The 23,251-nt window shown below is 34.7% G+C and overlaps 10 protein-coding genes across 10 annotated transcripts; 6 read left to right on the top strand and 4 right to left on the bottom strand.

Moving 5' to 3' along the window:
• Positions 1 to 1,344: 1,344 nt before the first annotated feature.
• Positions 1,345 to 3,356, top strand: MONOS_18542 (uncharacterized protein). The gene is made up of 2 exons (XM_067871571.1): positions 1,345 to 2,028; positions 2,098 to 3,356. Exons 1-2 carry the CDS (start codon positions 1,489 to 1,491, stop codon positions 2,809 to 2,811), a joined length of 1,254 nt encoding a protein of 417 aa, XP_067734574.1. The 5' UTR covers positions 1,345 to 1,488; the 3' UTR covers positions 2,812 to 3,356.
• Positions 3,357 to 3,717: 361 nt separating this feature from the next.
• MONOS_18541 (uncharacterized protein) lies at positions 3,718 to 5,447 on the bottom strand. Its single transcript, XM_067871570.1, has 4 exons — positions 5,372 to 5,447; positions 5,208 to 5,235; positions 4,650 to 5,140; positions 3,718 to 4,574 (listed from the first exon to the last, which is right to left on the bottom strand). The coding sequence occupies exons 2-4, from the start codon at positions 5,233 to 5,235 to the stop codon at positions 3,801 to 3,803; spliced, it is 1,293 nt and encodes a 430-aa protein (XP_067734573.1). The 5' UTR covers positions 5,372 to 5,447; the 3' UTR covers positions 3,718 to 3,800.
• A 2,038-nt stretch (positions 5,448 to 7,485) lies between these two features.
• MONOS_1797 (uncharacterized protein) lies at positions 7,486 to 7,761 on the top strand (the record flags this gene model as incomplete). The annotated part of the gene is made up of 1 exon (XM_067870943.1): positions 7,486 to 7,761. The coding sequence occupies one exon, from the start codon at positions 7,486 to 7,488 to the stop codon at positions 7,759 to 7,761; it is 276 nt and encodes a 91-aa protein (XP_067734572.1).
• Positions 7,762 to 8,255: 494 nt separating this feature from the next.
• On the bottom strand, positions 8,256 to 9,806 carry MONOS_1796 (uncharacterized protein; the record flags this gene model as incomplete). The annotated part of the gene is made up of 3 exons (XM_067870932.1): positions 8,256 to 9,138; positions 9,349 to 9,453; positions 9,651 to 9,806. 3 exons carry the CDS (start codon positions 9,804 to 9,806, stop codon positions 8,596 to 8,598), a joined length of 804 nt encoding a protein of 267 aa, XP_067734571.1. The 3' UTR covers positions 8,256 to 8,595.
• Positions 9,807 to 11,580: 1,774 nt separating this feature from the next.
• On the top strand, positions 11,581 to 13,191 carry MONOS_1795 (putative Serine/threonine-protein phosphatase PP2A-2 catalytic subunit; the record flags this gene model as incomplete). Its single annotated transcript, XM_067870921.1, has 7 exons — positions 11,581 to 11,730; positions 11,828 to 11,980; positions 12,057 to 12,321; positions 12,386 to 12,421; positions 12,596 to 12,663; positions 12,812 to 12,933; positions 13,062 to 13,191. 7 exons carry the CDS (start codon positions 11,581 to 11,583, stop codon positions 13,189 to 13,191), a joined length of 924 nt encoding a protein of 307 aa, XP_067734570.1.
• Positions 13,192 to 13,518: 327 nt separating this feature from the next.
• MONOS_17008 (putative COMM domain containing 7) lies at positions 13,519 to 13,797 on the top strand (the record flags this gene model as incomplete). The annotated part of the gene is made up of 2 exons (XM_067869887.1): positions 13,519 to 13,657; positions 13,721 to 13,797. The coding sequence occupies 2 exons, from the start codon at positions 13,519 to 13,521 to the stop codon at positions 13,795 to 13,797; spliced, it is 216 nt and encodes a 71-aa protein (XP_067734569.1).
• A 253-nt stretch (positions 13,798 to 14,050) lies between these two features.
• MONOS_1794 (putative 40S ribosomal protein S13) lies at positions 14,051 to 14,972 on the bottom strand. Its single transcript, XM_067870910.1, has 3 exons — positions 14,907 to 14,972; positions 14,589 to 14,800; positions 14,051 to 14,489 (listed from the first exon to the last, which is right to left on the bottom strand). Exons 1-3 carry the CDS (start codon positions 14,927 to 14,929, stop codon positions 14,269 to 14,271), a joined length of 456 nt encoding a protein of 151 aa, XP_067734568.1. The 5' UTR covers positions 14,930 to 14,972; the 3' UTR covers positions 14,051 to 14,268.
• A 30-nt stretch (positions 14,973 to 15,002) lies between these two features.
• MONOS_1793 (putative NAD-dependent deacetylase sirtuin 2) lies at positions 15,003 to 18,615 on the bottom strand (the record flags this gene model as incomplete). The annotated part of the gene is made up of 2 exons (XM_067870899.1): positions 15,003 to 16,285; positions 16,578 to 18,615. The coding sequence occupies 2 exons, from the start codon at positions 18,613 to 18,615 to the stop codon at positions 15,276 to 15,278; spliced, it is 3,048 nt and encodes a 1,015-aa protein (XP_067734567.1). The 3' UTR covers positions 15,003 to 15,275.
• A 110-nt stretch (positions 18,616 to 18,725) lies between these two features.
• Positions 18,726 to 19,596, top strand: MONOS_1792 (putative Transcription initiation factor IID, 31kD subunit). Its single transcript, XM_067870888.1, has 2 exons — positions 18,726 to 18,852; positions 18,907 to 19,596. Exons 1-2 carry the CDS (start codon positions 18,735 to 18,737, stop codon positions 19,422 to 19,424), a joined length of 636 nt encoding a protein of 211 aa, XP_067734566.1. The 5' UTR covers positions 18,726 to 18,734; the 3' UTR covers positions 19,425 to 19,596.
• Positions 19,596 to 23,037, top strand: MONOS_1791 (putative Protein kinase domain containing protein). Its single transcript, XM_067870877.1, has 10 exons — positions 19,596 to 19,650; positions 19,730 to 20,040; positions 20,102 to 20,225; positions 20,290 to 20,356; positions 20,418 to 20,453; positions 20,564 to 20,750; positions 20,969 to 21,527; positions 21,660 to 22,152; positions 22,344 to 22,518; positions 22,654 to 23,037. The coding sequence occupies exons 1-10, from the start codon at positions 19,632 to 19,634 to the stop codon at positions 22,762 to 22,764; spliced, it is 2,082 nt and encodes a 693-aa protein (XP_067734565.1). The 5' UTR covers positions 19,596 to 19,631; the 3' UTR covers positions 22,765 to 23,037.
• The last annotated feature ends 214 nt before the right edge of the window (positions 23,038 to 23,251 follow it).

The raw sequence follows: 23,251 nt of genomic DNA, 5'->3' as shown, positions 1-23,251 counted from the left end.
AATAGGTAAATTCAATATCAAAATTAATTATTTAAAATCGGAAAACTTTTATTCGAAATCGAAAAAGGTTAATTTGAAATCGAAAAAGAAGTTCGTTTGTTCAGAATTTCAATTCAAGTCAATACCAAGGGTATTTTATTGAAACAAATGTTGAAAATTGCATTTGTTTTTTTGTTGGAAATGTTTTTCTTACGTATTTAACTACTGTTTTCTATGATAAAGACTGATATCAATCGATTCTTTTCTCATTTTGAAAATTGAAAATGTTATATTTTATCAGTTTCCATTGCAATAAAAGAAATTCAAAACATTTCGTATTCAATAAATGAGATGAAATTTTGTCCTTTTGTGCACAAAACAAGATTATGAACTTTCCTATCACTTTTGTTTTTTTCATAAATTCCTTGTAATCTTTTGAACACATGTGATAAGTTTAATAATAACTCAGTTTTATCCTATTTGCACTGTTTCACTCAACCAAACACCAAAAAAAAACATCAAAAAATATTTTTCAAATTGAAACTGTCAAATTTCTCAGATCGATAACTGAAAGAAAAGAAACTGACATGAGTGCGTATTTTTATATTTTTTTCGTATTTTTTTTATGATAAAGAATTTTCGATCTTGAATTAAATATTTTCGATTTCGAATTAAAGTTTTCCGATTTCGAATAATTAATTTCGATCTTGAATTAAACTTTTTCGATGTTGAATAATTTTTGGTGTATATTTCGGTAAGAGCAGAAAATAGGTGTACCTAAAAATCTTAATTTTAATCATTCATCCTGTATTATAATCAAGCCACATGCTATTTATAAGATAAATAATAACAATTCTTTAGGTTAAAAGAAAATGTAGTGTGTATCAATATATTATTCATGGAAAAAAGAAACCCAAAATACTGACTTAAGAAATAATTTTGAAGCATCATGGCTATCACAACTCCAAAATCTTCTTTAAATGTTACACCATTGACAAGCATGATATTACGTCCTGCTTCTAGGTATTTGACGGTAATAGTTAAATTTTTCTTTTTCATATCTAATTTATAAAATGGAACAAAACATTGAAAAACTAGAAAATAAATTGGAATACGAAATTGTTTGTTTCATATTTCCTTCATAATTTTCTAATTTGATATGTAATTTATAGGCAACACATGAATAAATGGGAATTAGATTTTTAATGTAATATCTTACAAAACAATGAAATAATTTTGGTACCCCTGTTTTCTGCATTTACCCCAAAGGTTTATTGGTTTGTTTAAAATTTTCTTTGATCTTTTCGAAATGCGTGTATTTGCAATTTTGTCCACAAAGTGCAACTCGATCATGATAACCAAAATAGAAGGATTTTTATAAGAAAAATTTCGTTTTTTTAACATTGACATTTGACAAGTGCAAATTTTATTTAGCAACTTCATTTTTTCCATTTACAGTTTTTTATTCAACTTTTGAAAGATGTCTCATTGAAGAATTGAGAAGAACATATGACAAACAAAATAGGTACAACTGATATAGGCAATACAATTGAAGAATTGCTTGTTGAGTTGGAGCACTGCACGGAAACTGAACGAAAGCAAAAAATCCTTATTATTAACGGAATTTTGAAGGAAATGAAGAAAGAAGATTTTAAGTCCATTTTTTCTAAAAAACTGTTCAACAGAATAAACAGTATGATTGAAGAGAGGAAAACGCAATTGAAAAATGCTATTTATTTATTGAAACAAATAGGATATTACAGAGTGCTTTCACGTATGTGGAATAACAGTTTTGATTTATCTTTGTTGAAAGAAAGAATTCAAAAGATGATTGCTAAAGAAGGGAAGAAAAAAGAAATGATGGATGATAAATTTATGGTTGATCTTTGCGAATGCTATATTGCTCACAGCTACGACTTCCCCCCGGAATTGCATTCAATCTGTATTCCCTGCCTTTTGAAAGTTGCATTGAACAAAGATGGAAGCGAAGAAACACAAAAAGAAGTGGAAATGGCCTTGCTTCACTTGAGCTGTTTTAAATATTGGAAGGTTCGTAAAAATGAATTTATTTGTTTTTCATTATTTTCCGGCTTTCCACACCCCCTAATTTTTAATAAGAAAATTCCAGAAAAGTTTTATTTGAATGAGATCAAAGAGATCATCCAATATCATCAAAAGCATCAGCATCTTACTCAACTTGCATATCGCTTTGCTTGGAAATTTTTGACAGATCGTTTATTTTGGAATGGAAATTTGGAAGATGTGATTGCTAATGAGTTGTTATTTGTGAGAGAGGCTGCAAAAGAATTGGAGGAGCTGACAAGAAGTGTGAATTGGAAAAGAAAAGAAGAGGAAAAAGTGAAAGAAGTTAACAACGTTGAGATGTGGCTTTCTGTAATTGATAGGTATTTGATCTCAATTTCATCGTGGGATGAAGAGCATTCTGGGCTTATCTTCATCATTGTGAGTGTATTTCGAGCGGCAAAGGAAAAATACAAAGAAATTAGTAAATATTGTATTTTTTTATTAGGAAATGCAGCGGGAAATATGGCTATGGATGATGATGCGCTGTTGAAAGGAGGAGCTATTGATATAACTTTGGAGGCAATTGTCCAATTAGATTCAATAGATAACTTATTTTATGAATGTTTATCGTTTTTCGACTACATCTGCGAAAAAATTAAGATGAAGACGAAAAATGAATTGGAGGAAGCAAAACGAAAAGAGACGAAAAGAAAGTTGCTTGAAAAGATGGAAGAAGAAGGATATGAAGATATTTTCACAAGCTTTCATACAATTTCTAAAGATTATGTGAATATATATGATATTTGAATTTACCAGAAAATTCATATGATTATCTTTTAAGTTTGAAAAGCAAATCTTCAATTCATTTCTTTTCCTTTGATCGTCATCTCATAAAAGAAGAAGAAATGAAGAAACATACAACGGCAAACGAGAAAATGAAAAGGAAAACGAGAAAAAGAAGTGATTTTGTTTTGAAGTCACGTTTTCAGTTAGACACGAAGAATCTTCAAAAAAATCTGAATTTTTAAATAATTTCATTCATTTACCCATTTTCATCTTCACTTTGGCTTCACGAGAATGTTATTCTTCATTCACATTTTTTCATATCATCCATCTCCATTTCATCAAGCATCATCTTCATCTTCATTTTCGTCTTCGTCTTCTTCATCTCCTTCTTCTCCTTCTTCTTCTTTTTCTTCTTCTCTTTCTCCTTCTCCTCCTCAATCACCTTCTTCTTCTTCTCCAACAGTTTCTCCATCTCCACTGCCTTCTTCGCATTATCCGCAAGCGCAAAAGACAAGGAAAAAAGGAAGAAGAAAGAAAAAAAACACATATCTCATTTATTTCATTCAGTCTGTTCATTTTCATCTTTTGTTTCAACTTTTTCGTTTCATTCTACCTCATTTTCACGCTCTTACTCACATATTCAAACATAATCTTTCTTCATTTCGATGATTGTGATCTTTCTTTTCATCTTCATTCTATTTCAGCAAGAAAGACAAGATGCAACTCTTATTAATTGGGTTTCTGTCTCTTTCAGACTATGAATGGAATGGAAGTGAAGGAAAATGAAACAAAAAATTTGATGAACAACAAAAAAAGATTTCTGTGATAAAGAGAAAGAAGAAAGAGAAAGAAAGAGGGAGAGAGAATTCAATCATGATTGACTTGCTTTATTAGAGAATTTGATGAAAAAGAAAATTAAAATAAAAATAAAAATTATTCAATTTTTTTTATCATTTTGTGAAATGAATAAAAAAGAAAAAGATATAATTTTTGTTTGGAAAAATTCAATTCTAACCATTTTCTCGAACATTCACAAAATAATCAGAAATATCCAACGATAATCCATTATCATATCGACGTTTAAAAAAATGAAGTATTTCATAAAAACTTATGGCTATATCTTCATGTCCTTCCTCTTCCATCTTTTCAAACAATTTCTTTTTGATAGTGTTTATTTTCTCTTCTCCCATTTCATCTTTTTCCTCTTTCAATCGCCTTAAAACTCTCATTAGAAATGTCAAGCATTCATATGTCATTTCGTTATTCAGTGTTTGCGTCTGAAACTCTTTCACAACAGCATCAACAGCTCTGCCTTTCAGTAAGTCTTCAATTGTCACTGCCCTGTTCCTTTCAATATTTGTAAAGGAAGAAATGCATTCCTTGCATATTCCTCTATGTTCACCTTTTGCTTTTTGGAATGCACTTTCAATGCCACCGATTAGTCCAAAAAATTCTTCATTCCACAATTGACATGAGAGAAAAAAATGAACAATAACATCCAACCATCTCCCAATTATTAGTACTTCTTTCATTTCTTTTTCTCCTTTCTTCTTTTCTCTTCTCTTCCAATCCACACATTCTCTCAGCTCTTCTAATTCTCTTGCTGCCTCTCTAACAAAATGCAGCTCATTCACTATCACTTCTTCCAAGCTTCTTTCCATGTTGAATCTGAAGATCAAAAATTGCCAAGCAGATTGATATGCAAGATGCGTCAAATTGTGATGTTCCTGATGATATTCGATGATATCTGTGATCTCATTCAAGCTAAGTTCTTTTTTCACCTCCTTTTAAATTACAATATTCAGATAAATAAAAAGCAAAAATTACAAAAGTCAAAATCATCACAGAAATGCTCATACAGAATTTTTAACATTACTCAAAGCCATCAAAGCCATTTCCACTTCATTTTGTGCTTCCTCGTTTTCCTCTTTTTGAAATGCAACTTTCTGAAGACAAGGCACGCAAACTGAAAGCAATCCAGATGGAAAATAGATGCTAAGAGAAATATAGCATTCACAAAAATCAACAAGAAGCTTTTCATTCTTTTTTTCCTTTTTTTTGTATTCATCAACAATCAAAGTCTTGAATCTTTTATTCACTAAAGAATCATTGAAGCAATAAACACGAATTCTTTTTAGCATTGTGCAATATCCAATGCATTTCAACAACAAAATTGCATTTTCCATCGACATTTTCTTTTCTTCAATCATTTGACAGATTTTATTCAACATTCTTGCTGATAAAACGGAATTTAATTCATCTTCACTCATCTCTCTCATTATTCCATCCATTTCTTCTATTTTCCATTTTTGCTGATCGTTATTGCAATGTTCCAATTCAGAGAATAACTCTGATGTAAATGTGAATTTTGAAAAAATCATTCAATCAAGAAATCAAATATAACAACAGCTGCAAACCGAATGTTTTATTCACGATGTTCTTCATCTGTATTTTTTCAAAAATAATGTATTCAGAAAACAAAGCCATTTTCATCATTCATATTAAATTTGCATTTGTTTTGGAAGAAGAAATTAGAGAAAATAAACTCACAAAAAAGCTATTGCAATAAAAGTGTCCACACTGCCCTTTTTCGTATTGGCACTTTTGCCAAGTTAGATTGAGGAACAGCAACGCTTTATCTTTTTTCTTTGTTTATTATGGAGTCTTTGATCGAAAGAAAATCTTCACACATGAATGTTCATTGGAGAGAAGTGAGATTGACGAATGAATATTTGCTGCAAAATGAAAAATATCATTTCATGTGATGCCACCAGACAATGTGGAGATGAAATAATTATGAAATTTTGTCTATTGATTTTGGAAATTGGATGATAAAGGAAATACAACATAATTATTTTTGCGTGATAATATCTGTGTGTTCATTTTTTTATCTCCATCCATTTCGAAGATATATTCTTCTATGACGTTCTCAAAGATCAAAAATCCAATATATAAACAAATGAAGAAAATCAGCTTATCAAGATAGAATATCATTGACATGAAGTGAGGACTGTTGATGGATGCACAGGATGAAGGAATCTGAAGGGAATTGGATCTTGGCTTTTTCTGATGAAGCATACCCTGCCATTGGATAAGAGAGGTGGAATTAGTAAAAAAGAATAAATCCAACTTTTTTTAAAGAAGGAATGGATACTAATTCATTTTGGGAGTGAAAAGACTGCCTAAAGGGAATGACTAGAGAATCAACTGCCAAAACGTTGAAAATGGATGGAATAATGAATTTTAATTGAGGAAAACGAGCCTATCTATTTGAACAATTCAGTAATGCGGCAATATTAATGTTTCAAATGTTCGATGTAATTGTTTAATGAAAATTTTTGTATATTTTAATTCAGGAAGTTGATAGAGTTAGAGATAAGATAGCCTCAAAGAAGATAAAGAAGAAATAAAATTTCCATAACAGCAAGAGCGATGCGCTATTTCTTTGAACTTCAATTTGGAAGGTGAATGACAACTTTTTTGAGAGGGCCTTTCATTTTTTGTTTGTGAACCCAGATCAAACCGGTTGAGAAGGCAAAGGGATGAAAAAAATGAATAAAAATTGCATATTCAGCTGAATCGACAAGAAAACGTTGCAGAAATTCATCTTTCGAAGATTTCACATGTATCAACATCATTTCATCTGATAGAGCTCCAGTTGCAGTGGAAACATTTTAATGGTCAATGACTGTTACATTCAGGACACAACGTGTTTTTTCTGATATCGCTATTAATTTTGGCGTTTCTTCTTATGCCGAATATTCAACTGGAAATACTGCTGACTTTTTCTCATTTGGATCAATTTCACCACAAGCCACTCCAACAGTGTGTGTGTATGTGTATGTGTATGTGTATGTGTTTGTGGAATTTTATTCGTAATGACTGTCATTTTCTTCTTCTAATCTTTTTGTCACAACATTTTTAAGTTATTTTTTGGATTCGTCTTCTTTCTTTGGGATGATGATTGAGCGAAAAATTGGTGAATTCGAGCAAAATCAGTTCTGTCATGAATCGTTATATGAGCAATCGTTTTTTGGGTGTGTCGTGTTTGCATTTAATAGACATATTCTCAACTCTGATGAATGAGTCAATGAAGAATGGAAATCAACAAAGGAAGTTTCATTGATATATGATGTTTCTTCTCCAATACGTCATCTGTTCAATATGAAAGAGGGAAGAATATCAACCAGAAATTAATCAGGTGCCTCTTTTTCTTCTTCTTCTGCTTCTTCTTCCTCTTTTCCTTTTTTATCACCTACTTCTTTTCCTTCTTCTTTTGCTGAAAACGAAGCACTGATCGCATCAAACATCATCATCACTCCTTCGAAACGTCTCGAATAAAGCTTGCTCTTCAGATGTGCCTGCTTCAATCAACTTTCTTCCTCATTCAACATGCAATTCATTAAAGAACTCTTTCATCTTCTGCTCTTTTGCCATCTCCTTCTCTTGTTTATCTCCATTCACACTCCTCTTCCATCCAGCCACCTCTGCCCCGTCCTCTCCAAAAGGGATCTTCAGTTTCAGTCACTTCCACAGCACCATCCCAATTGAGAATGGAGCTGATTCTTTTGCTGCTTCCTTGTTCTTGTTCATCTGCTGTTCTGATAGTCTTCATCCTCAAAGGCCGATGGAGGAAGAGGTGTTTTGTGAACATCTTGCTCTTCACAGAAATATTGGAGGAAGATTCATTCAGCTATGGAAGTCAAAGAGAAGAAAGAAGCATCCGAATCATCTGAAGAGCAGTCAGAAGAAAAGGGAATGATAACAAGCCATATGCCAAGAGAATTCATAAGATTTGTGGAATCAGATTCCTCAAAAGAGGGGGAAGGCTGTCTTCCTCATCCTAAAAGGCATGAAGAGCCTCATTCACCACACGGAACATGGTTTGGATGGCTGTATGCTCTTCATTTGTTCGTTTTTTCAATAATCACAAATATTGATGAAAAGGAGAATATGCTGTCTTATCATTGAAAATAGTCAAACCGTGATCAATTTATTTATGAATTATATGCATTCAAACAGAAGAACAGTGAAAGAGCGTTAGAAGTGAAAGCAGTAGATGATAGAGATTCCAAAACAAAGGAAAGAATTAACAGAAAGAAAGAAAGTAAGTAAAAGGAAGAGCCACACAGCTGAGAAATCAGTGAGATAGAAAAGAGGAAATTTTACAAACATGTTGATGAAGATAAAGAAAAGTTAAAAGGACTTTTGAAATGATGAGAGGAAATGAAAAGAAGGGATCAGAACTGAGAGACAAAGAATTGGGAATGCAATGAGAAAAGCTGAAAAGCATTTCAATTTCATGGTTGACAGTTATACAAAAGGAAATTGAAGATGCAATGAAGCAGCTTGGATAAAAAGAGGAAAAATCGAAAAAAGAAATAAAGAAAGAAAAGAGAGGAAGGAAGGGATGTGAGAGAAATGAAATAAGGAAAAGATGAATGGACCAAGAATGATTTTCTTTTCTTTTCTTTTTTCTTTTTTTTTTTTGGAAAAGGTAATTTTCATTGAATGGAGCAAACACTTAACACTAGAAGAGATGGATAGAATGAGAGAAGAGTGAACATATTGGACAGAATTCTATATCTTAAAAAAGAAATGCGTGAAGAATTTTTTGAAAAGGAAAAGAATTCTTGTGAGAAAAGGTAGATGAAGAAAGTTTTTTCGAGAGAACGACTGAGCTCTTAATATAGGCTCGTGCACTCCCAAAACAACAGTTGTTATAGGGTTATTATTTTATCTTGACCCTTTATCTTTATTCTGACCCAAAAAAATGAAGTATGAAAAGTTCAAAAAACAACATAATTAAAAGAAAACAAAATCAGAATTAATTCTTCTGATAACTTTCCTTTTTCCTTCAGCTCGATTAAATGCATTATCTTTCTTTTCATCTTCAGAATCATCGTTTTTCGCATGAAGAAATCTTCCTTTTATTTTTTTCTTTTCATCCACAACAGTCTTCACTTCATCTTTCTCCTTTTCATCCATTTCATTTTTCCTTTCAATATTCATTTTCAAATGATTATCCCATTTATCTAAAAGATTATCATCGGTTATCACTTTTCCATAAAAGTTGAATATATTTCTTCGGGATGGAGGAGGATAAATGGATGATCCGTGCAGTTTCAAAAGAACTGGCCCAGAAGTATTATGCAGAACACCACTGCAGACAAAAGCTTTCTGAATTGCAGAAGGAGATAATACAGTGTGGATGACTTGAGGCAGAACATCTGCAATTACTGCTTGTTTGGAAAAAGATGAAGAAGAAGAGGGAGCCTCAAATCTGTTAGTCAGTTCAGATTTGAACACAGCAAACACTCCTCTGTCAGTGGTTGACAGAGGTGTGTGCTATGTTTCACGAAGGTTAAAACGTCGACTTGTTGTTTTTGGAATCCTCCCCAGATCGATAGATCAGCGCGAGAAGCATGAGAATCAAGAAGGAGAAGTATGTGTTCATTTTCAGGTGACATGCGCTTTTTCTTAAGATGACAGAAGGGAGAAGAATGGTGAGTTCACACCTCAGAAGCATTCATTGTCCATCCATCCACTTTAACTTACCCATGTCTCAAGCGTTGAAGATAATAGGCTTTTCAGTTCCTCTGGAAGGTTGACACTTGGCCATAGGATAATAGAAGTCAAAGGCATATCCATCCGCTGCAACAGCTGCCACGAATGAAAAATTTGTTATTCTTTGTGGTTCTTTCATGAAACCTGCTTTCGTATTATCTGTATGCACTTCAAGCTGTTTCGAATCTGCAGGAACGCGCGCTGAAGATTCGTCGATATTTATTATTAAAGCTGGATTGAAACGGAATTTTTCTTGCAGCTCATCGAGTGTTTTTTAACCAGGGTTTTCAAACACTTCTGCACGAATCATCCAGTCGGTTGATGTCCAAATTTCTCGGCGTACCAATCTTCAGCTCCGGATGACGCTTGACAAAGCCGTAAGTTGCAGACATGAAAACTTCTGTGAATGGTGAGTCTTCATCATCGTTGTCGTTTATAACATTTTCCATCTGAAAAACAAATGAATAAAACATCTAAATAAAAATAAAACAAACCAGTTCTCTTGTTTTTTTAAAGTTAAACATGTGCCAGACTTTGCTTCAATGTGAATAATGTCAAGAACTCTTTGTTCCTTTTCACACACCACTGCAGCAGATCTTCCAACTTTTCAAACCAGCCTTCCTTTCCTCAGTACTCAAACTGCGCTCTTTATTCCTGTGCAACTGAATTCCTTAGAATTGATAACATCCGTTATGCGAACAACTCAATCAACAACGATGAGATCCATTCGCTCCAACAAACTGTTGTATTTCATAAACTTGCGTGAAGACATTGCACGCTGCAGTTTTTTTGTCCTTCTCCAATTTTTGTTTCCACGGAAATCTTCATTTTTTATTAATTTTTTAAGATCGTGTTTATTTTTTCTTTTTGTTTTATTGAAATGAAATGAAATGAAAAAAAATAGAAAAATTAAATTTTAAACAAACTTAAGGTTTTATGCCACATGAAACCCTCCAATTCCACACAGAAGTTCAATGAAGGCCTCTCTCTCTCTCTCTCTCTCTCTCTCTCTCTCTCTCTCTCTCTCTCTCTTTCTCTCTCATGCGAAATTGAGTTTGTTTCAAAATGTATTTATTTTTATCTATTGAATTCATATATATACAAAAAATTTAATTAAAATATGAAATTGTGGGAAAAGTTAATGATCAATTAAAAAAAAGGTCTTGATAAAAAAAAGGTCAAGATAAAATTATGACCCTTGTTAATCGTTTGTTCTCAAGAATGAACAAGCACTGTATTTTAATATTTTTTCTTTTCTTTCATTTTTTAAATAAGATCTTCTGCGACAAAATTTTTTTTGAAAAGGTGAGTGGATTAATCCACAAACAGCAAAGTTTGACAAAAAACAATCATTTCTTTCTTTTCGACAAATGAATTATTGTCGTCCGACAAATTGCATGCAAAAATGTGTGTTGCAAAGGCTTTAATACAAATTGTTTTATAATAATTTTATTAAAAAGTTTTAGATATTTTACGGAAAGAAACATTCTTTTCGAGAAGCCAATGAAATTTCGAGAATGAATAATTCTTTATCGGAATAATTTTTTCCATGTTAATATAAAACAATCATTCTCGGGATGAAACTGTCTTTTCGTAAAAATTGAGTTTTTTCAATTAATTTTAATATTATTTCGGAACTATTTTTTTCTTTCACGAAAGAAAATGCTTTTTCAGTGAATGGAACAAAAAATAAAACGATGGGATAAATTTATTTATTTGAATTAAAGATAATTAATGAATTATTATATCATTTGTTGTTAAAATCAGAAAAAAGTTAAAAAATGATTTTAATTCTTTATTGATGTTCCAAAAAGTCTCACATTTGTGGCAAAAAACCAGGAAAGCATCAATAATAATGATAAACTGATGAAACAAAAATGAAAAAAAAATTGTGTTTTTCAACATGTTTGTTTTCTTATAAAAAAACAAAGTATTATGATGAATCATGCAAATTGATAAATACGTGAAAACAAACTCATTCCTTATTCCTAATTCTATGTATAAATAAACTCACAATAGACTGGAATTTTCACAGTAAGTTAATGACTTCCATTGACATATTAGGCTTCGTGCAAAAGTATTTGTATTTTTTGAAAATCGTTAGACTTATTGGTTACAACTCGAACTTTTTTGAAAAAACTTATGTTTCACTCAAAGGGTGCGACTTTTCGTAAAATATCTATAAATTTTTCTTGTTTGATCAATCTTACCCATACGATAACTATGACAAATATTTCTGAACTTGACAATCAAATTGAACGTCTCAGACGATGTGAATACTTGTCAGAAGCAGAAGTCAAATCGCTCTGTGCGAAAGCTCGTGAAATTCTTACGGAAGAGTCAAACGTTCAGAATGTTGATGCACCTGTGACGGTATGAATAATTGTAATAAAACGTGATCATTAAGTTATAACTGGTTCACATTTTCATTTTTTCTTGTTCATTATTATTTTGAATCATTTTTTTAAAGGTTTGCGGAGATATTCATGGGCAATTCTACGATTTAAAAGAATTGTTTATTGTTGGAGGAGAGTGCCCTGACACAAACTATTTGTTCATGGGAGATTTCGTTGATAGAGGATTCTTTTCAGTGGAGACTTTTCTCCTTCTTCTTGCTTTGAAGGTTTTAAACAATTTGGACAAATCTTTTCAAAAATTAAAAACTTGCAAATAATCGTTTTCGGAATCATGATAATTAGGTACGATATCCAGAACGCATTACCTTAATTCGTGGAAACCATGAATCGAGACAAATTACACAAGTTTATGGATTTTACGATGAATGTTTAAGAAAATATGGCTCTGTAAATGTTTGGAGATATTGCACCGAAATATTTGATTATTTATCTCTTTCTGCCCTTGTCGATGATCGCATATTTTGTGTTCATGGGGGACTCAGTCCATCGTTAACAACACTTGATCAGATCAGAGTGATTGATAGGAAACAGGAAGTCCCACATGATGGTTATAATTATTTTCTTTTGTGCTGTAAGCTATCATTCTCATTCTTTTCAATATACAATTTCAGGGAGTATGTGCGATTTACTTTGGTCAGATCCTGATGGTATGTAACCATACATTTATCTTTTTACATGAGACTCTCTTTCTCTTACTTTCTTTCTCTCTCTCCATCTTTTCTTTCTTTCTAATTTATTTATTAACATATTATTGTTGTTGATATTATTAATGATTTTATGGATCTTTTGTTATTGCGAACAATTTTTATACCATTTCTTAGAAATCGATGGATGGGGTTTATCTCCACGAGGAGCTGGATTTTTGTTTGGAGCAAATGTTGTTGATCAGGTTTGTTCCAAACAAATTATTAAATAAAATATTTGCACATGATCATTTTTTCTGCTAAATATTTCTCAAAACTTCAATTACATTTTTTAAAAACCTTCTAATGTCGTATTCACTCAACATTTTCTTCCCTGCTATTTTTTTCTTCCAGTTTAACTCGACAAACAAGGTTGAGCTAATCTGCCGTGCTCATCAATTGGTGATGGAAGGTTTTAAATACATGTTCCGTGATACTTTGGTAACTGTTTGGTCAGCGCCTAACTATTGCTATCGGTTTGGTTGATTGATATTTTTTGCATTTAATGAATTTCTTTCTTCGGTATTGTGGATATGTTTAATAATTCTGCTTCTACAATTCTTTTACGAAATTTGTGGATTATTTATCCTGGGATTATACTCAGTTGCGGAAATATTGCTTCCATCCTTGAACTTGATGAGACTTTAAATCGATCATTCAAAATTTTCGAAGCTGCACCGCAAGCATCTCGTGGAGTGCCCGCAAAGAAAGCAACTCCTGATTATTTTCTATAGTTTAATCTCCTTCCTTTCACCCTCAAACTTAAAATGTAACTTCACAGAAAAAGCAACCTCTTCATTTTTGCGATTAAGCTTTATTGCACAACATCACTAAAATCATTTGTTTCATTATTTACCCAATGCTTGACCAATTGATTTTAAAACAAACATTCATTTCAAAGATGGTCTTTGCATTGTTCTAGAAATTCTTGCATTTATGTTGTCGTTTCATTATATATATTTTTATATTATTACAATTTTGAAAAATTTATGTTTTTTAGCAATTTTTAATTTTTGAGAAGTTTCTTGTAATGGAAATATTGATCATTTCTATTTTTTAAGATGTCTCAATTTTATGTTAATAAACTTGAAAATATCGATTGGAAATTTGCAGTTGCAGCAGCATCATCAGATGTCGACCAGATTGGACAAACATTTCTCCAAATGAAGATGACAATTGATGGCAAAGATATTTTCTTCGGTAATGCATTTTAAAAATTGATATTGTTTATATATTTTATTTCTATTGAATAACAAATTGTAGAATTGTCGCTTGTGCAATTTTTCGCATTCCTATCAGAAATGGAAAAGATTAAATCTCATCTTGATTCATACAGCTAATTCTTGGAATACTATTATTCTTACAAACCACCAACTAACTTCAACCAATAAAGATTTATTTATTTCTTTTTTTGGAAAGGGCTTTTGTGAATTAATTCCTTAACTTATCTTTCCACTGCAATTTCCTTCAGTTTTTGTATTATCGATCATTTCATTCATTTTCCCAAGAGAGAGAGAGAGTATCTTTTTAAAATTTATTTGAATTTTAAAGCAAATTATTGCAATTAAAAAATATTTTTTACGAAAAACCAAATTAAAAAAAGATTATTCGATCTATTTTTTCCCTTTTCGAATCAATGAACAAAAATGCACTCTTAAATTCTCAATGTCAAAAGCTTTGATATTGCTTTTTTATTAAATAAAGTCCAATAGTCAATGTTCGGAAAGGGAAGAAATTCTGTTTGTATTCTTCAGTTCAAAAAACATGAAGCGAGGTGAATCAATGAAAGAAGAAACTGTTTGTAATCAAGCTTATGCAACTAAAGCAGATGCTGTGCTTGCTTGATATCTCCATGTTGGTGGAATCTTCTTGCTTTTCTTGTAGTAGCGAGCAAGACGATGAATTCTTGATTCAATAAGAATGAGACGATATTTTGAATCCTTGTCTTTTCTGAATTTTTCAAGATGCTTGCGCATGTTGACGGCTTTCTTGATGAGGCAGTACAAATCCTCTGGAATTTCAGGTGCAAGACCTTTAAAGTTTTGGAATTGAAAAAATTAATTAACGTTAATACATTTAAAAAATACGGCAACATTCAAAATAAAAATATTAAACTATTAAAAATATATACCATTGGCTTTCAAGATACGGAAAATCTTTGTTCCAGTGATTGGCTTTGTCATTGGAACACCATTGGAATCTCTAAGGATCACACCAATCTGGGATGGCATCAAACCCTTTTTGGCGAGTCTCACAACGAGTTCAGAGACTTCCTGTGTTGTGAGTGTGTTCCATGATGGAGCTGCTCGGCTGTATGGGATGGCCGAGGATGAAATACCCTTTCTGATTATTGTGATATGAATCAATTATTAATTTGATTTTCGCATTTGCATTGATAAAAATTCAATTAGAAATAAACTTAAAAATATGATAATTCGAAAATACAAACCCTGGAGTGTGCATACGACCCATGGCTGAGGATTTTTCTTCTTTCTGGTAAAAATACCAATTTAGGAAGTATAAAACTCCAAAAATGCACCCATAATTTTGAATAAGGAAAATTTATTTTTTTTCCAAAGACTTTTTAATATAAATTGTAAATTCTAAAAATAAATTAAAAAATCGTAAAAACGCATGAAATAAATATAATTAATAAAGAATTAAAACAAAATTAACAAATATAATTGTAAAATCAATAAACATTATAATTATTATTAACAAAACTTTATAATCATTCCAATTCCAATCAGGAAGGAATGATGACCATTTAAACCGATATCCATTTCAATTCTTCCATTTTATTTCTTTTCTTTTTTTTTCAGTTTTCATTTTCTTCTGTCTCATAATCTTCAGAACTGTCATTTTCAAATGAAGAAGACGATTCATCGTTCCTCGACACATCGTCATTCTGGCAAGAAAACGAGTCATCTTCGTATTCTTCATTCAGTTTCTCTATCTCATCCTCTCCCTCCCCTTTCCTCTCTCCCCCCCTCTCTCCTCCACTGCTTCTGCTATTTCTGCTATTTCTGCTGTTATCCTTTGCCATCTTTGCCATCTTTGCCATCTTCGCCTTCTTCTCCTCCAACATTCTCCTCCTCTCCTCTCTCTCTTGCTCTGCCCTTCTCATTCTGCACACCTGGCACTCACAAATAGAACTCCTCATCTTTTGTCTGCTGCTCTTTTCATTCGAACCAGAACTGTCTCTGTTTGTGTTCGTAGGCGATGCCTCGTCCAGCATCGGATTCTCTTTCATTTTCTCTTTCTCTTTCTCTTTCTCTTTCTCTTTGTCTCCACCCGCAAAAATAAAGTTAAGCCTTCTTCGTGGTGTGACAGGAACAGCCTTCTCTGCTTCTTCTTCTACAAGTTTGCTGGTTGAAAACACATTTGTCACTTTCTCTTTTATTCCTTTCCTTTCTTCTCTTCCTTCTCTTCCTTCTCTCCCTCTCTCTTCTTCTTCTTCTCCTTCTCCTTTTGCCTCTGCCCTTGCAGCAGCAGCCACCCTCCTCTCATAAGAGCCCTCTCCACTCCCTTCCGACTCTGCCCCTTCTTCATCTGAGAACACAGAGCATCTCAACCTCACTGAAGAACTCCCTTTTCTCCCTGTCTCCTTCCTCACCCTCTCTTCTTCTCTGCACTTCCTCATCAGCTCTCTCACCTCTCTCCTCCTCTTCTTCCTCTGCTCCTTCTCCCTCCTCCTCTCCTGCTCCCTCTTCATCAGGCTGTGCTGCCACAGCCCTTCCAACTCCCCCAGCCACCCACGCACTTGGCACAGACGCTCTACTGCCTCGTCACAGTCAGACAGATACATGAAGGACAGATATTGCAGTCCTGGGAGAAGGAAGAGAGAGAAAGAAAGAAAGAAAGAAAGAGAGAGAGAGAAAGAGAGAGAGGCGGGAGTTATATGTGAGGTGGATTTGTTTGGATAATTGGAATAATAATATAATATGATTTGTATGATTGATGGAATATGAAAAAAAAAAAGATAGAGTGATAAATAACAATTCAGAGGGAAATAATAAGAAACAAAAATGAAATACGTGAAAAAGAAAGACATAATAAATGTTCATAAGCAATATCACATACAACCATTGAGAAAGAAAGAGAGAAAGAGCAATCACACCTTTAGTCTCGCGAGGGAAGAAGAGGGCAGAAGAATGTTTGAGAGGAGAAAAGAGGGCAGCAAGGAATGAAAGAGAAGAAGCAACTGAATGAAGAATGGTCGCAAATGTGGAAGGTGTGTGTGAATGTGAAGAAGAAGAAGAAGAAGAAGAAGAGGAGGAGGAGGAGGAGGAAGAAGACGATGAAATGATAGAAGAAGAAGATGATGATTGTGTCTTTGCTTCAGCAGGAGATGTATGAGGAAGAGGAGGAGATGAAGAAGAAGGATTAGCTTGAAGAGAAGATGGCTGAGAGGAAGAGGAAGAAGAAGAGGAAGAAGAGAAAGTGTTTGAAGCAGAAGGATTCATCCCAGAAGAAGGAGGATGAGAACAGACAGGGCACAGTATGAACGAGGCACCTGGTTTTGAAGGGAGGGCAGATTCTGTGTTGGTCATGATGGCAAAATGAGGAGAAGACGAAGGAGAAGGAGAAGGAGAAGGAGAAGGAGAAGGAGAAGGTGATGGTGATGGTGATGGTGTGCAATATGTATAATTATTAGATAAGTGTTGTGATGGTGATGGTGATGGTGATGGGGAAGTGGAACAAGAAGGAGAAGGAGAAGGGAAAGGAGAGAGAGAGGGAGAAGGAGAAGGTGAAGGATAAGGATATGACACATCAGATGTAGGTGTAGAAGAAGAAGAAGATGATGATGAAGAGGATGACAATGATGGAGAAATAGCAGAAAGTGACGTGTGAGAAGCAGAAGAAGCAGAAGAAGAAGCAGCTGCCCGTTCAGCAGTGACAGAAGAGAGGACAGTCGATGCTGCTGCTTTGATCTTCTCGAGGAGTGGAGAAGGAAGCGTGTGCACCTCATTGCTCAGCTCTTCTGCTGCACTCACTTCATTCTGAATGCGCAGGGCATCCAGAGGCAGGCCGTGCTGCGGGCCAGCTGCAGACAGGGAAGAGGAGGAGATGGAAGAAGCAGAGGCAGAAGATGGGGGAAGAGAGAAAGAAGGTGCCTTGTCGTCAGCTTCGTTGCGAACGTAGCGGATGATTGTGGTTGTGCCTTCCTTTTTGGAGTTTGAGCCCCACCTCCATTCGCCTTCCAGCCATTTCTTCGCTTTCTGCCGCGCTGAAGACAGCGACAAAATAGACCAGCCTTTCTTTGCCCAGTCAGAGGCAGTCGCCCACATCTGCTCCAGCCATCGTGTCGCTGAAGATGAAGAAGGCGAACTTGGCGCAGGATTAATGCGAGCTGAAGCAGATGGCGCGCGTGTGTGTCCTGGAGGAAGTGCTGGCGCCGTGGGGGTTTTGCAGATTACAAGCCGGGGAACAGATGGAGGTGCTCTATAATACAAAGATGCGAAAGGCTGAACAACCAAAGAAGTTCCAAGAATTATCACAAGATCGCATGATGAAAAATCACGACTTTGACAAGAAAAAAAATGTTGTGGAAAACACGAATCTCCAAAAAGAACTACGTCAGGCTTAACAATTCCATTACAAACAGGACATGTTGGTATGTGTTCAGGATCAAGTGACAACTCATCCATCAAAAACTGAAAATTATATTTCGCTTTACAATCCAAGCAATGAGAAGTTTCAAATGTCCCATGTGCATCAATAACTTTATGTCGTGGAACTCCTGCCTTAATTTCGAAGTCATCCACATTTTGCGTGTAAATTCTAACAAGAACTCCTTTTTCATGAAGAAGTCGGAAAAAGTAATGTGTCTTTGTTGGAAATGCTTTCCCATGCGTTTGCTTGAGGAAATTTCTCATAAACGTAAAGAAAGGCTTCGGATTATTTTTAAAGTAAGATAAGGTGAAAATGTTTTCTCCAAATGGTATTTTGCTGTACAACCCAGTTCCAGGTGATCGAAAATCTGGTATTCCAGCATTCACAGAAATTCCAGCCCCCGCGAGAATAACAATCTTTTTAAAACGGGTTCCAAGTCCCAAGGCAATATCATCAAATGTTAAATGTGTGTCAATGACTTGAGGCTTCCCTTGATTTGGACTTTTCTCGAGTAATCGAACAAGACTAAAATATTGTCCCATTCGAAGGTTGGTCTGTGTTTCTTAAAGCCGGAACTAAAGCAAACAAAATTAATTGAAAATAATTAGATAATCGAACCTTACTAAGTATTAATTTGTGTTGATCAACCCTCAACCGAAATATGTCAGAAGAGAAAGAATTCTCTTCAACGGCTTCACAGTTTGATAATTTATTATCAGATTGTGGAGTTAGCCAAATTGATGAAGGGGTATATGGTTATTGCGCGGAATTTGTAAATAGTATGCTTTCCGTTTAAATTTATGGAGAAAGTTAATCTTATTTCTTTTCCGAAGGATTTTGCAGGACTACTTTGGAAACGTGCTATCATTTAAAAGGAGAAAGCGTAAAAGAAGGAATTAATGCGAATGATATCGACTTTGCTCTTCATTTTAATAAGAAACCCTTGTTCAGAGCTCAAGATTCTTTTGATGAATTAGCTTCATTAGCAGAAACAGTTAATTCGCAGTTACTTCCACAATGTCCAGACTCAGAAAGCATTATTCTCCCCGAAGATAATTTTTGTATTTATAACGATGACTATCAAATTAATACAGTTACAGCTGCAAATCAAGCAAAAAGGGCAATTGATGCTTCGCTTACAAAACGTGATAAATCTAGTTCAAAATCTTCTAAACCTCCTCCAACATTTCGTCCAGCCCCACGTTCAACAAATTCGCAAGGGACAATGGGAAGTGGAGGAAGAACATTATCTTTTCCATCTTTTTCAAGTCCTCACTCTGTTGAACCAGTTCCTAGAGAAGTTCCTGCACGCACCCCTGGCGGCTTTGGAGAAAATTCTTTCCCATCTTGAAACTACGACCGTTTATATTAATGTTTATTACTTATTTACAAATAATAATTTTAAAGATGATACCTTTTTTAATTCGTCAGGAAAGACGGAGCTTTTTGAGTAAATGTAAATTATTATTGATAATTTATTTGAATTGCATTATCGAAATTTTGTGTTGATCGAAGAAACCGTACTTATATTCACTTATTTTTTCTATCCTTTTGAGAGATGGCAGGAGTGAAAGAATGTATTGATCCATTTTTCTATTTTGTAGAACAGACTTTTATTTTTGTGCACTTAAAACATTGTGATAATCAATTTGATAGATAAAGAGGATAAGTATCTCGGAAAAGGATCGTTTGGTGAAGTTCTCAGAGTTGTTAGAAAAAATGATAAACAAGTATTTGCTTGGAAAAAAACAGAGCTAGATGGAGGGAGAATGAGAAAGGATCAATTTGCTGAATTTACAACTCTTAGCACATATTCACCAAAATTTCATTCTCCTTTTCTAATTCGACTCCATGATTCATTTTTCACGGCAAAAATGTTTTACATGGTGATAGATTATTGTGGTCACGGTTCTCTTCGAGAGAAAATTAATCACCGCAAAGATCGTAGAGAGCCATTCACTGAAGAAGTTTGAAATGATATTTATCTCATTAATTCCAGTAACTTCATACAATCAATCTTTTTTATAGCAAGCACTAACATTTTTATGTCAGTTAGTTCATGGAACAGCAGATTTACATCGCTTAAACATAATTCATCGAGATTTGAAACCAGAAAATGTACTCATTCACAGCGAAGGATATTTAAAAATTAGTATGCTCAAATGATCGTTCATCTTCGACTCAAACATGTTTCAATTCCTTTTTAACAAATTTAGCCGATTTTGGAACAGCAAAACAGTTGGATTCAGCTGATTCAGCTGCAAAAACATATGTTGGAACAAGGTTTGAAACGCTTTTTGTTCATTTAAGAATTATTAACATTTTTGACAACATATTCTTTAAGCTTGTATATGAGCCCAGAATTATTTAAACGGGAAGAGTTTGCATAAAATTTATCTGAATCGCGTTTCAATCGATTGAAAATTAAAAATGCATTCTTTTTTCTATTTAAACTTTTAAATTCGCTCATGTCATTTCACTCATTTGCAGGTATGGAATGAAGGCAGATGTGTTTGCGTTGGGTGTGATAGCTCACGAGCTTGTGACTTTGACATGGCCGTTTGGATCACGCGACGGGCGTGCTGTGCCAAACCAAGTGCTCAAATTGCCAGATCCTCCAAAGCCAGCAAATGTTTCACAGCAATTTTGGGACCTCGTCGTTGCTATGCTCCGAAGGGTTTGTCAAATTAGCTTAACTTCAAAATGATTGTTGTTCTAATTTTTAACATATAATGTTCAATTCTTTTGTTTCAATGTGAAATACTTTCAAATTAAATTTGCTCGCTTTCTTTTGATGTTAATGCTATCAAATTCCAATAACATCCTTCATTTTCAATGTGCATCCTCTCAACATTTAATCTGTATTGCTTATATTTCTCCCTTTGATTCCTTTAGGATCCAAAAACTCGTCCAACCTCAGAAGAAGTCCTGCATCATCCGCTGATTGTCCGAAGCCTTCAGCGTCTGGGCGATGCAGTCTATTGCCTTAAGAACTACGATCCCAACACACACATGTTCAACCCTCCTCCTCTACCCCAGCCAGCAGCGTCTCCTGTGACGTCTGTGAGCTCCCCCGCTCCAAGTGCGTCTTCGCAGAGTGTGTCGCGCCCCGCCGGCAAAGACGACGGCAGCGACGGCGACCACAACGCGTTTGTGCTCTCGTCTGCCCAGCCGGCCACGTCCTCGTCTGTCCCGTCGTCTGAACTGGCGTCTTCTCACCTCGCACCGACACTCGTGATGACTGGCACGGCCTCGCCTTTGTACTCCTTCGCCTCTTCGCCAACGGGCAGCTTCTCTCGCACAGTTGACTCAAGCGAAGGCGCTATCACTGCCAAGATTCAGAGTGCGATTGGAGACGACGAGGCATCAAGACCTTCCCCAGAGGCACCAAGAACAAGGTCTGCTGTGAGACCTACTCCACCGCCTTCTGTTGGAGGAAGACTGGGACTGAAAAGTATTGTTCTTAATTGACATTATTATTACTATTATTATTACTATTAATATTTTGTTATTGCTTTTGGAATATTTCTTTTATTTCTCATTCTGAATCGTTTGATGAATAAATGCTCTTTCTTTTTTTTCAAAGTTATCAAACAATACGACATTCTGACTGAGTTCCGCCCAGTTGTTCCGAACCTGCCAGCTGCAGCTGTTGCAGACGATGACAACGCACTGGCAGTTGCTTCAAAGAATATGGGTGATGACGATGATCTTGTTCTGATCAGTGCTGATGGGATGGAAGAGAAGGAGAAGAAGTCTGAATCGAAAGACGATGGCGGGCTGGGCTCCAGCAGCGATGGGTCCGGCAGGCGCAGAGAAGGCGGAGAGAAAAGCGGAGGAAAGCAGCTGCCGGCGCTGATTCCTGCAGCGACAGTGTTTGGGGCGACGGTGACGGCAGTGACGGGGGAGATGACGTGTGTGTGCTATGAAATGGAGTTCAACTCAGGAATATGGCAGATTTCAGTCCGCTTCCACAACTCTGGGACGTCCCGTGCTGTCGGCTTTGTGGACGCAACTGCCCCGCGGATCGCACAATTCTGGCTTGGCGACCCTGGAAGCGTTGGATATCACGGAAGAACGTATGGGGAATGAGTGAAGTGATTGCGAAAGATTGGCGTTTTTTATTTATTTTCTTTTATTATTATTATTATTATTTTATATTTGATATTCAAAAACTAATTTGATGTATTTATTCTTCTTTTTGCTCTTCAAACAAATAATTGTGAATTTATCGATGTTCTTTCCTGTTGCGCGAACATTCACAAACCAGAGGGAAAATTGCACAGAACAAAAAGGAGATAGCGATGAATTCACGTTTCAATGACCTTCAAGTTGTAACGGCTGAGCTCAACTTCGAAAACGACCCACCGACACTTCATTTCTTTGTGGATGGCGAGCAGCAGCCTCTGTCTATCAGCAACGTCCCACTTGGTGTCCAGTTTGCGGTATGCATTTCTTTTAAGTATTTTGATGTGTACAAATGAATTGAAACATAATAATTTTTTATTAATCGAAAATTAATAAAACAACCAATGTATTTATTGATGTTTTATTGAATTTGAATCGTTAATGATTTTCAGGTGTACTTCCGATCGGCAAATGCTAAAGCAGAGATTGTTTCTGTATATCAAATTGAATCTCCCACTGCAGTTAAACTGCCTCGTCGAGGCAGGATTGACTGGGCTCGCTAATCTGTCCACTTATTGGCAATTATCTCATTCCTCATTCTTTAACTTCTTCTTCTTCTTCTTCTTTTTCTTCTATTTTTGTTTGTTTTCAGTTGAAAGTTCCTGATTATCGTTTTCTAAAAGTCATTTTCAGCATAATTATCTTCAGTTGTTCTTCAACTTTTAATTTATTATTATTATTTAATGAGGTAAAGTTTATTTTTTATTTTTGCAATTGTTCATTATCCTTTTTTAATTTGTCAAAATTATGAAGTCCAACAAAAAATCAATCATTTCTATAGAAATCTTTTTCAAAAAACGAACTTCTCGAAGTGTTCAGTTTCAACGCAATTACAGTGTGAAAATAATTTTGCAATTAAAAATAAAACTTTTTCGTTATTAAATCGTTTGCGAAAGTGTTTTCAAATTGATGAACAACATTTTCCAAGAATTCATTTTTTTGAACACCAATTTATGCATATAGAACTTTCGAAACGATTCTGAAAACAAT

This window comes from Monocercomonoides exilis, assembly GCF_001643675.1.
Source record: "Monocercomonoides exilis strain PA203 chromosome Unknown scaffold4-2303458, whole genome shotgun sequence".
In the NCBI taxonomy this organism is placed as follows: domain Eukaryota; phylum Preaxostyla; order Oxymonadida; family Polymastigidae; genus Monocercomonoides; species Monocercomonoides exilis.
Note: the sequence above shows the minus strand (reverse complement) of the source record. Positions and strands in the feature narration are given on the sequence as shown.

Bases quoted from the DNA above. Each gene is read 5' to 3' on its own strand.
- MONOS_1791 (XM_067870877.1), top strand. The intron at 20,041-20,101 runs GTTTGAAATGAT...TCTTTTTTATAG, and splicing joins GAGAGCCATTCACTGAAGAA to CAAGCACTAACATTTTTATG. The intron at 20,454-20,563 runs GTTTGCATAAAA...ACTCATTTGCAG, and splicing joins GAATTATTTAAACGGGAAGA to GTATGGAATGAAGGCAGATG.
- MONOS_1794 (XM_067870910.1), bottom strand. From the start codon at position 14,929: ATGGGTCGTATGCACACTCCAGG. The intron at 14,801-14,906 runs GTTTGTATTTTC...CACAATAATCAG, and splicing joins GGTCGTATGCACACTCCAGG to AAAGGGTATTTCATCCTCGG. The intron at 14,490-14,588 runs GTATATATTTTT...AAAACTTTAAAG, and splicing joins CCGTATCTTGAAAGCCAATG to GTCTTGCACCTGAAATTCCA.
- MONOS_1792 (XM_067870888.1), top strand. From the start codon at position 18,735: ATGTCAGAAGAGAAAGAATTCTCTTCAACGGCTTCACAGTTTGATAAT. The intron at 18,853-18,906 runs GTATGCTTTCCG...TCTTTTCCGAAG, and splicing joins TTGCGCGGAATTTGTAAATA to GATTTTGCAGGACTACTTTG.
- MONOS_18542 (XM_067871571.1), top strand. From the start codon at position 1,489: ATGACAAACAAAATAGGTACAACTGATATAGGCAATACAATTGAAGAA. The intron at 2,029-2,097 runs GTTCGTAAAAAT...ATTTTTAATAAG, and splicing joins GCTGTTTTAAATATTGGAAG to AAAATTCCAGAAAAGTTTTA.
- MONOS_18541 (XM_067871570.1), bottom strand. From the start codon at position 5,235: ATGAAGAACATCGTGAATAAAACATTCG. The intron at 5,141-5,207 runs GTTTGCAGCTGT...CATTTACATCAG, and splicing joins CATCGTGAATAAAACATTCG to AGTTATTCTCTGAATTGGAA. The intron at 4,575-4,649 runs GTATGAGCATTT...GTAATTTAAAAG, and splicing joins TGAGTAATGTTAAAAATTCT to GAGGTGAAAAAAGAACTTAG.